Here is a 12,058-nt window from a genome sequence, read left to right as displayed (position 1 = left end):
AAAGCCCTGCTGTAAATATTTCTCTCTCCAACTGAAAACCGCTGCTGTTGGACAGGAATATTCCAGTAGTTTGAATGTGGATGTAAATAATAAAGAAGGTGAGGCAGCGGTATCTGTCACTTCGGATGAGAAGCTATAAATACCCGCGGCGAGCTGGAAATCATCCCGTGGGATGGCACCTGTAACTGAGCAAGGTTGAAACAGAATATGTTCATGGCAGATGTTCATTGTGCTGCATCTTGCTTCTATAATGTGTAATTCATAAAAAAAAAAATAAATAAGATTTAGCGGGATCACAAACAACCAACCATGATATAGGGGTACACCATACACGAAATGGGATGATATGGAATGGTACATTTTTCAATTAGACCATTAGGCTGTCATTGCAGTTTATATCCCACCGCCCCCACCTTCCGGCAGCTCTCCACAATTTTATTCTATGATTCAATGCCACGCGAGTTGAACAGATTTTCACCTGCCCACTGGCTCGCCATCAGGCCCCTTCAAAGTACCGGTTGTGTCAGACAAGCGGGTAAATAGAGTGACGGCGGTTCACTTAAATCTATTTCTGTCAAACACACTCGTAGCTGGAGAGGGCTACGCCAGCTAATAACACGTCTTGGCAATGTCAGAGTCACCAGAGTGAAAACCGAATTCTGTTTCTTGTGTCAAATACTTAAACCGTTAGTTGTCATTTTTTTAGCCTGCTAATTTTTGCCTTAGGTGGGGTGAACACATACCGACAATCGTGCCGGATTTGAGGATTTTTCTTCCATGCAGTCACAAAGTTGGCAAAAGCTCGGACACTCTATATCGAAAAATTTATTGGTGTAATCGATTAATGATTAAGTGTGATTGCGCCACTCTGGTCAAAAAAGAGGACCAACTCCAGTTACCAGATAAGCTAATATTTCATCTATTTCTTCTATTTTCCGTCATTCTGGATCACTTAGGCCTCTACGCTGCAATTTATAGGACAGTCTTAACAGACTTCTTTGGGAGTGGAATTAAAAGATTTTTGGTAAAGATAAGAGTATCTGTGTGTGTGTGAGGAATTTTATTTCCTGGTCGAGTTTAGCGTCTCAGTTCGGATGTTAAAAATCTTTGTGTGTAGGTTGTAGATTCTCCAGACTGAGAGGACGAGGGAGACATCGGCAATTGTTGTTTAGAGACGAAAAAATCTGTTTATCCAGCTTCACTGCCGCCTCGTCACTGCTCCTACTTTTTGTTATCGGTCAGACCAAGTCAACAGCATGTTTTATTCATGGCGCTGGGGCTCTTCTGTTGATTTGTGTACAAGGACATGGCGCTGTCTCACCAGCCCTTTTATGCAGCTCCATCGCCGTCCTCGCTGCTTGATCCCGTAATGGTTCCCGTTTTCGCCGCAGGGATTCGTAGCAGCCCGTGTGCTCAAAGAACATTATTGATTGAACGAGACACTTGACGCTTTTTTTTAAAATATATTTTACTGCTGCTCTTTACGTTTTCCTGTCAATACAAAAGAGCAAAAGCTGCTGGTTCCGTATTATTTTGGGCGAGACAAACAGTTTAAAGACTACCCGTGAATTATTGAACGAGGATTTCAGCGTTAACTTGGCTGTAAAAATTTCTGACTTCGAAGCCAGAGGATTAGTTCCAGAAATGGAAAAGCGGAATAAGCCATGACCGGTGTGTGAAGCTTCCTGTAACACCTGACACTCCTCCTGTCTGTCCTGTCGTGTCAAAAGATATTGTCACTGTCAGATAAGTGGGACCCTTTGAAACGTGATTATGGTCATGTTTTAGAAAATTGATTGAAAATGATTACTCAAATGATTTCAGTTGCCCTCGTTCTGATCGCATTGCCATGACGGCAATTCTGGTTGTCTGCTTCGATTGGGTTTCCACTTCCATTAATGTGGGATGGTCTGGGAATTGGGCTGTGGCACATCCCCCCCTGAAATACAATTCAAATTAACAGTGGTGGCAGCCCATCTAAGCATCTACAAAAAACCAAAACAATCTGAACTCTTGACTCTGACTTACTGCGCTGCTTCGAGACGCCAGGAGAGATCTTCCAGATCCGACTTTTGATGCTCGCTGCTGTGTAAACGATACCATGTCCTCATCTCAGAGTGGTACGACGGGATCGCAACTCCCGAGATGTAGGAGGGGAGTAACCCGGGGCGGTGGGTGGTGTTGGTAGTGGTGGGGGGGTTTCCCTCCTCTGTATGCTCCACGGCATCGTACACACTTCACAGCCGTGTGCATCCAATACATAAATTTGAGGAGGCTGCGTTGATGAATTATGTCATCAGGGAAAACACAATAACGTACGTCCTATACAACTCATTTTCATGACATCAATAAAAATGAATGGTTGACCCAGATTGTATTAAAGCGTATGTTGGTAAAAAGGAAACATATACACACATGTATTCATACTTTGGACACCATAAGGTAAAAAGACTGGATGGTTCTTTATTTGTACTCGAAAATCAGGACAAGTAACAAAAAAATGAAACAAAATAATATTCCGATGTTTTTGAGTTCTTGTACCTTGGACTCGCCTGGCCCGTCTATAAATCAGCCAAAACTTCATCAAAGTGTTCACATGAGCAGCCGTTTGCATGTGAGTTAAGATTTAGTTTTTCTTCAAAGCCAGCTGTCTTCTTTTTTATTATCCTGTTTTAACGCTGGCACAAACAAAAAAAATCCCCAAAATGACTCAATTGTCACGGCTAAAGTGGTTCCCCCCCCCATTCCCACCACTTTTGATTTGTCCCATAATGTGAAAATTGTTTAATATGTTCTGGAGCAAGCACAATGTTGTCCCAGATGCTTTTGATCACATCAAGGCCCATGAAGAAATACAACCCCTCGCGAGTTAGTAGTGAGACGTATTCTCTCACAATTTAAAACAATTCCAGAGTGGTGTCTCTCTTGATTTCCGCAGTGTTTGACTAAGTGTAGCGTGGGGTGGGGTCGTGTCTGCTTTTGGTTGCCAACAGCTGGAAGGTGTCACCGTGTAACTGTGATAAACTTCCACTACTGTAGCTTGAGTGAGCACGCCTGTTTATGATTGGCAGTCGCTGAGTCAAATTCCCACATGTTCCCTTCAGCAAATATTCATGTCCCGAATTAAATAGACATCTTAATTGTGAGAATCCTAACTCAGAAATTTCTCTGCGACGAAAAGCAGGGATTTTTTTTTTTTGTCGCACTGCCAATGAAGTGTTGACGATCTCGATAGCCGCTAGCAGCTTCCCTCACGCTTCCTCGCTGTCAACAATGCCGACAACAAATAAACAGGATCTGGCCGTCCGTCCTCCCCGCGGGGGGAAAACACCATGTTGGGGGACCTCATGCGGCGTCTTGGCGTGGCACTCCGCCAACCCTCCTTGGCTGATAATCTGCAATGACCAAACGTGCTCATTTTGCTTCTCTGCTGTGATTTATGCAACCGGAGTATGTTTCATAATGAATGCCACACACTTCCAGTTAGCAGAACTGCTAACACCGCCAGTAAACAAATTCTTCCAAGTCATTGGACAAAAGAAAGGCAGTTGAAGAGAATCCTAATTTTATACTTCCTCTCCCCTGCTGGAGTCTAAATGTGTGCCGTCTCAGTCGAAATAAAATAAATAAACATGGTGGAAATTGAAATTAATATGATTGTTGAGGAACTGGCTAATTGAACGAATTTCTGTTGCTCTATTAAAGGGGTCGGGAACCTTTTCGACTGAGAGAGCCATTAATGGCAAATATTTTAAAACATAATTTCAAAAGAGCCATGCAATATTTAAAAAACTAAATACGGGTGTGTTTGCGCATTTATGTAGAACCAACACTTTTAGAGTACAATAAAATAGAATTCTTATAAATAACATTAAGATGTTGCGAACCAATGATGACAAAAGTACGACATAGCATTAATGCGACTTCAGGTCCTTCCTGGTTTTTGCTCATGGCTTGATAGTCTGTTTCATACATCGTCACACAGGCGTTGAGATTTCCATCCGTTAATCGTGAACGTAATTCAATTTGATTTTCCATCATGCTGGTAGAATGGTGAACAGTTCTTGTCAACGAAGGAATGTCTTTTATTCGTTTGATTATCTTGTCTTTATGCGAAGTTGGCAAAATGTTGATTGGCAACGTCGAGTACTGATGCTTTGGTATACTCCCCGTCTGTGAGTTTTCCACCACGAGACAGTCTTGCAATCTTCTCTTCCTTTTTACAAAACCTTTTTATGTTATATTTGGCAGTGCAACCCATCGTTTCCGTTCAGGTCAGCATTATTCAACCACCTGGTTATTATTGTTTACAAACACGATAAACAAGTTCTAAGAACAAGGCTTAAAAATTTGCATTTATTGCAATATGCAACCGCTTTCCGTCCCGCAGATGAGATCCAAGCATGGCTGTTTGTCTGGCCGTGCTCCCCCCCTCAAAAAAACCCAAACATGTTGGTACACTTTCTGCTTTTCATGGTCACCGACTCCTCCAGTCTAATCTACTGTAGTGTGCCTCACCCGGGGGACTAACTCTGGCTTTCCTTAGCGTCATTCCAGATAAATGTTTCTTGCAATGCTCCCAACGCTTACCTGAAATCCTCAGTAAGCTTTGCCAAGCTGTGAATTGTTTACTGAACTAGAAGGAATTGCTAAGATATTCTCGTAACAATGATCTGACGGGTACTTTGAAAGCAGCTGGCACTTAGTCTGCCCGTTTTTGGCATGCGGGATCTTCGTATGGCAGCTCCGAGGTGCGAAAAGACGAGGCTGTTAATGAGGAACAGCAAGACATTTTGACGTGATTGACCGAGAATTTTAAAAACACTAATCACGTGTCGGCTTTTCCCATTAGGGGTCACCACAGCACATCACAAAAGCGGACAAACAAAGGGAAGTACAGCGGACCCTGGCATACTCGCAGTTCAGCGCCCACGCATCCACCGATGCTTTTTTCTTTCCCCAAAAAGTTTTTTTCTTGCGGGTTCAAGCCCAATAACGCTTGCAGATTGAAGATTTTGGGGGTTTAAAAAAAATACAAAATATATATTATATCTATAATATATTATTTATAATGTAGTTTAGAATGGGCATCATTTATACCCTAATTTTCACAAGTGGGGTTCCTATGCACCCCCCGATTGTGATGTTCCATTGTAGATTCAGTGGGTGATGGTACATGAAACAATGGAGAACAGTTCACAAGTGTTTTTTTTTTTTTGTTTTTTGCAAAAAGTGACTCCAACATTGGGATACGGTGTTCCGTTCAATGATTTCCAAAAACTTTTCTATACTTTTTTCTCCATTTCATATGCATTCCAAAATGTCCTTAGAGATAAAAATAGACCTTTATAGCACCTACGTCATGAGCAATCACGTGACCTTTGTTTACTATACGAAGTCAGTTGGAGACGATGCAAAAATATATCTTATAGCATGACACGCAGTCTTTTCCGATACTATTTAGACATTTAGAAGGTGGAAATAAATGAAGGTATGTGGAAAAATTAGATAAACTCGGCATAGAGGACCCGTATTTCATACCGAAGTCGATTTTTTCGCCGATAAGAAATTGGACTGTTAATTCGCTTCCGCTTGTCTTGGACAATTGGATCTACACATGTATCTGGTGAGTAAGTCGTCGAGATTTGCTCGGAAGAGTTTGAAAGCGTAGAAAAGTGTGGACGCATACGAATAAATTGTTGCTGGATCTGTGCTCATCAGGAATAAATCCCACATAGTGACGGTTTTGACGTGCAAACTGTGATGTCACGTGCACGACCTCTGTAGTGTACTGTTGTTTTCCACGATAGATGAATAACACAATATAAAGCTGATTGGAGGTCAATATCGTAATCTATAAGGGTTTCCTCTCACTTGGAACGGCGATTGCCCCCCCCCCCCCCCACACACACACACACAAGCAATGTTTTTGGGGTGGAACTCATTTCCTTTCAAAGACTCCAAGAGCTGCAGCATGATCATCGAAGAGCATAGTAATGCTTCTTGGCGGCAACATAAATCAACACCAAGAGAAATCACAAAAATTGTATAAAATGATTTAGTTCTACTCAGCGTGCCACATTCACACCCTCCCCTCCCCCCGCCTTGTCATTTGTACACCGTAGCGAATACATGTCTCATTATTTGAGATGAAAGCTTTGAGTGTGGTCGGGTATTTTTTAAATTGTTAAATTCCCCCCTGAAGTTGGGAGAAATCTACAATTTTATAGATAAGGAGGTCATATCTGGGAGTTATATTCTAAAAAGCAGCATGGTTATCTGTTACATTTATTACTGTTCCGGACAGGAACAGTGAATACTTTTGAAGTTTGTATTCTTGTGAAAAGCAACTAATGTCTCTTTCTCTTTCTTTACATGTCTCCTCTCTGATGTCCAATGTTATCAGGTAAGCAACTTGCTTTTTTTTAGGCAACAAAACAGAAGTACAACCTCCAATTTGCTCTCACGCTATAGTGCCACATTTTTATTTCTTTATTTTTTTTACATTTATGGCCCACTGTGTTGCTTAAAAACGCTCCCGTGGTGCCGAATTACCCAAAGTGTAACCCTATTCAACTCTATCGACCCCGGTGGGATGTATTTTTTTTCCCCTTCAGGATCCTTGCAAGTGTCGATGTGAGGGGGGTGTGGGGGTGGGTCGCCACTTAAAGGTCCAGCGTGTAGCCGTGCTGGGAACACTGGGGGCGTGGACTTCTTTGATGACAAATCGATGCGACGGGGGACATGGAGCTTGTAAAGGTCGTGGCAAAGGGCACGCTGACCGACGACAAACTTAATAAACCCATAAAAAAATAAATAACTCGACTATAATTCCAATTAAATGTGGAATTGTTTTTTTTTTTTATTGTCACCAATTTGTGACATCAGTTTTAATAGCGTGCTTCATCTACTAAAGACAGATTAATCTCTCCCTCCTTCCATCAGGGAAAAAAAAATGGAATGGTCGTAACTACATATTCCGCATCATGAACTCTATTCTAGATAAAACGATATTAAGAGATAAATGCTAAGCCCATTTTAAATATTTTGCTGACCCAAGACAAGAGCATTTACCAAAGGTAGTAAATAACGCATTTTTAACTCCAAAAGTTGTTATATATTGATGTGAACGTAGCTAACCAAAACAGCAGCACTTATGTTATGTTAGAAAATGTGCGGGCGCCATTTAAAAGCCTTCCCGTAGACTGACGTGGTCGTTCCACAGCGTTGTGTCCGGTCTTCCTTGTTTCTTGCCCGTCCCAGTTTCATTTGGCATCAACTCTACTCTACCGCTAACGTTGTTTATTATTTTTCCAAATAAAGACCTCCCCTGTAAAAGATGCTTCCCTTCCATCTGCAGTTGAGTAAATAATCGACCCCGGCCGGTTTCCCGCTCGCTGCCCAAGTTCAATTTATTACAAACACGGGATGCAGATGTCTCTTGATTTGTTTTTGCCGCTTGGGCAGCAGAAGCAAGCTCGAGCGGAGCCGTAAACAAAAAGTTAGCAGTGTTAAAAGGACGCTTCGTATTGACTGGCTGGATCAATAACTTGGGAGGAGGAGGGGGCGGAGCCTGCAGCGAAGGCATAATAGATCAGCGAAGGGATGACTTTGCTATTTCAACATCAGATCGTCTCATCTCACGGCACGGGCAGAATATTATAAGGAGATGTGGAAATTGAAGCAATTGTAACTTGTTACATTTGAAACTCTTACACACTGTTGACCCAATTGGGGGGTTGAGCGGTACTGTAAAGCTGTCCTCCAGCTTTTACATAAAGGTGGACGCTGCTGGGTCATTTGCGGCGGTGAGTCAGACACGCCGGGGGAAGCGGAGAACATCACTAAAGCCCCGTTGGGTAAATGGGCAGCGTGTGAAGTCGGCATCACAGCGCTTCCGCTCTCCGGCACCGTTAATTACTTTTCTACACTGCCGCTTGCGTGACTGAAGACTGCGACCCGGCAGGATGAGCTAGTTCTGTTTCTTTCCCGATGTCTCTCTCTAGAGGCAAGGCATGTTTTCTAATGCAGGCAACCTCCACAAAGTGTTTGGTTGGTTAATTTCAAGCTTTAATAGGTGGCCAGACCCACTTCCGCCCAAAGACCAAATTCATAAGTCACATTTCCAAATATATGCCCCTTTAAAACTATAAAGAGTTCAGGTTTTTGTTTTTCAATGAGACAGTTTTGGCGTGAGCACAACAGCAGCAAACAATGTAGGATGCATTCCCCCCAAAAATCCGTTTATCGAGGTAAATTTGCAAATGCCGAACTTTGTTGACGGTGCAAACAAATACTGATTGAAAAATAATATGCATGTTGTAGTTGTAAATACCAGTTTGAAAGCACTCCCATGAAAGTGTTCAATTCTGAGGCCATCCGGAGGCTATTGCTAACCAAAACAGCAGCATATAAGCAGATATCACTTATGTAGTTTGTGCATTATTATACACAGTCATGTGGTCGGCAATGTTGAGGGCGGTCTCGTCCCGGGCAGATGTTCCATTTCACTGATTTCATTTCTCTTTTTAACTGCTTTCTTTTCACCTTTAGAGTCATTTTAAAATTTGTTTTAAATTGACATATGCATTGTATTGATTTTATTTTTTTTCCCCAAAATGCCACCCCATTTGCAGCTGCGGAAACAAACGCCTTCCCCACGTTTATGTCACGGTACATACACTGAATATTTCTTAGCTCACACTATCCCAAATAGATTTGATGCTTTTTTTGTGAATATTATGAGTCTTTCTCTTCTTGGGAATCAAACGACAGTCAGTTGCCACGCTTTGATATCAAAGCGTTTCAGTTTTAATGAAGCTATTCGCCAGCAAATCAATCATCGATTTGAAGACGGTAGTGTAACATTGATAGATGGTGCTTGTCAGTCCATTAGGAATGTACAAAAGTAGTCGTGGTAAAGTATTACAGTAGTTTAATGGTGTCTCTGTATCATACATGTTCACCTATAGACTGTTTTCGACCACGTGACTATATCCAGGGCACCCCGGCCATGTTGGATGGGTTCACTCTACCGACGTGCCGTTCACTCTATGGCTTTTGCATACAGATCGGAATTACACAAATGTTCGTACGACTGTTAAAAGTGTCGCATGATGGCTAAAAAGACTTTGCAACGTTATCGGGGCTCATTAGATGTTGTTTCAAGAACCTGTTACGACAAGATGTGCGCTTTGTTCGACAATATCGACCTTAGAGAAACACAAATGGAGCAACAATTTCGAACTGTGGGCGTCGGTAACCCATTCAGACATCGTCAACTATCTCCTCTTCTCGACACGTGCTTATACCGTGGACCAACTAAAGAATGAGAAAGGTCTAGAGGCCTACAACCAATTCATTGAGAAACCAGTCTCCAGACTGCTAAGGTTAGTGTACCGCACAATGCGATTTAAATATGTACCGCGTGATTACAGTCAGCGTTGTGTTAAATTATGTTGATTATACCGACGAAAGAGGTGTTGATTATTATTTTCGTTTTTGTTACTGAGAGGGGGAGATAGAGCGGTTCGACCGGGAGGAGTTCCAAACGGCTACATTTTTAACTCAACACATGAAACAGCTAGCGGTGCCGTAACTCGTTTTTGCAAACCTCTTAGTGATCGCTAAGTAGGTATGAAATTCTTAAAGGTATCCAATACTTACCAAGGACAAAATGCTCCGAGCATACTCTGACATAAGGGAATGACTTGGCTGCTAGATCGGCTCTGCTGATACGAGACGGCCACAGTTGTCGCCGTTTGGTTCCTAACTGCTCCGTTTTCTCGCACTGGTTCTTGATCACAGCTGGCAGTCGGAGGAAAGACACTTTACAACGGCCACTTTCGTTTGAGGAACCGATAACATAGCAGTGCGCCCCCATTCATACGCCTTTCTGAAATGATTCCTGCTTAGTTACAGTTTGTTTACACGAATTCACCCTAGTTCCCAACAGACCTTTGTTAAAAGTCTGCTGTACCACCTAAACTCTTATTCTCACGTTATGCTAATCTAAATTTACGATATCTTAGCTGTTAGCATGGCTTCTCCGTCGACTCCTGTTCTGTCTTCCTGCTTGCTGCGTCGCATGCTTGGCTACTCTTTATTCATGACGATACTCTTTAGAAGTCTATCTTATTTGCCGGCGTAGAGGCGAGGATTAGTGATTTCCAGGCTTGTTCCGGACTTTTGTTTAGCTACGCGAGATCGCAATGAGCAAGTTAGCTTAACCCAGAGCATTCCCCCAGTAGTTCCCGAGCAGCTGGGAAAGCACGGGGGATGGCTAACTGTTTACAGATCCTCCAGCTCCATTGTCAGGCGTCAGTTTTCATACTGAGGCAGAAACGATGACATCGTCAATACGCGTTACATTGTGCACCCTGACATCCCACCGCTTGTGAACTTGTCAACTGAGCCACTTTTGCACGCGGAGGGTGTACGTCCTCCAGTTCACAGTGGAAATTAGATTGCAGGTTGGGTGGGGGCAGGGAGGTTGTAGATGCAGTAAAAAAAAGCAAAATTTGTGAAGAAAAGAGTAGTGAGCCGGCCAGGAAGGGAGCGGGGGATGAAAAGGGCCCCGCTGGCTCGCTGCCTACACCGACTCGGCCTATCAAACGGAATGGCGGCTCACAAAGGCGACGCTGTGTGAGTTCTTGTTTTGTATTTTTAAGCGCAGCCCCCTGTGTGACACAGACGTCTCTGTCAGGGGCCGACTTGACGCCCGCTGCTTCTCAATGAAAACTCCTCGGCCCACGTATAAGCCCCGCTTTCCACTATTTCGTTTCAGTGCCATGTGCATTTTCCGGCCTTTCCATTCGAATCTCCCTCAAAATGGCCAAAATGTCTTCCGAACCCTTTCAGTTGAGGGAAGGGGTCGCAGTCGTGCGGTTGTCTAGGGTGAAGGCTGACTCGTCGCTTTCTGATGATGAGTCTCTGGAGACGTGGCAACACTTCCACATTGACAAACTTTTGGGGAAGTGGTTGAAGATTTAAAGCCCCATTTGAAAATGTAAATTACATGCATCCTCTTGTTGCTATGATTAGGGATCACGGGGTGTCTGTGTGTCTTAAAAATAACATTAAATGACACTGCTATATATTTCATAGTTAGAGAAGACATACATTGAACGCCCCCATGCAAGAGAGGGAGAAGAGACAGCGAAGGTGGATGACTTCAAATTCTTGGGGTCAACAATACAGAGCAATGGAGAGTGTGGTAAGGAAGTGAAGAAACCAAGCGGCGTGGACCAGTTGGCGGAAGGTGTCTGGTGTTCTATGTGACAGAAGAGTCTCCGCTAGGATGAAGGGCAGAATCTATAAAACAGTGGTGAGGCCGGCCATGAAGTACGGATTAGAGACGGTGGCACTGAAGAGACAACAGGAAGCAGAACTGGAGGTGGCAGAAATGAAGATGTTGAGGTTTTTGCTAGGTGTGAACAGGCTGGACAGGATTCGAAATGAGCTCATTAGAGGGACAGCCAAAGTTGGATGTTTTGGATACAAGGTTAGAGACAGCAGACTTCGATGGTTTGGACATGTCCAGAGTTCGAGAGAGTGAGTAGATTGGTGGAAGGGTGCTGAGGAAGGAGCTTTCAGGCAAAAGAGGGAGAGGAAGACCAAAGAAAAGGTTGATGGATGTTGTGAGAGAGGACAAGAGGACAGTGGGTGTGAGAGAGGAGGATGCATGAGATAGGCTTGGATGAAAAAAGATGACACGCTGTGGCGACCCCTAATTGGGACAAGCCGAAAGGAAAAGAAGATCAGCTGAATGCTAACGTAAAATGTGAAATACTATACATGGGCTAACGGAAATTAGCGCAGATGCTATAGTAATTACGAACCTTCCACTGCCCTGCTACTTGACCACAGAGAAGGAACACATAGACAATACATCATGAATATGTTCTCTTTGCTCTTTGGGAACAACTTTTTTGCCTCTTTTTATTTCTCTTAAAGTTCCAATATTTGGCTATTTAGACCTCCATGGAGTGACCGTAACATGGACTCAAAATACAGTCTCTCCTTTATTTAAAAAAGAAACGAAAAAAACTTGGTCACG

At 43.1% G+C, this 12,058-nt stretch overlaps 1 protein-coding gene across 7 annotated transcripts in view; it reads left to right on the top strand.

Annotated features, from left to right (window-relative positions):
• The window catches only part of dbn1 (drebrin 1), a 55,440-nt gene that overhangs the window by 22,087 nt on the left and 21,295 nt on the right, over nt 1-12,058 (top strand). The window contains exon 1 of one of the 7 annotated variants that reach the window (XM_061802593.1): nt 5,316-5,626. The exons of 5 other annotated variants lie outside the window; for them this stretch is intronic. Coding sequence is in view for 1 of the 2 variants with exons in the window: in XM_061802591.1 (XP_061658575.1) it covers nt 6,354-6,406 (53 nt within the window). In the remaining variant the exon portion in view is untranslated. Of the gene's footprint in view, nt 1-5,315; nt 5,627-6,093; nt 6,407-12,058 lie in introns of those variants that run through there. One more of the 7 variants, XM_061802591.1, reaches the window with a different exon arrangement.

This window comes from Syngnathoides biaculeatus, chromosome 18, assembly GCF_019802595.1.
Source record: "Syngnathoides biaculeatus isolate LvHL_M chromosome 18, ASM1980259v1, whole genome shotgun sequence".
NCBI classification, from domain to species: Eukaryota; Metazoa; Chordata; class Actinopteri; order Syngnathiformes; family Syngnathidae; genus Syngnathoides; species Syngnathoides biaculeatus.
Note: the sequence above shows the minus strand (reverse complement) of the source record. Positions and strands in the feature narration are given on the sequence as shown.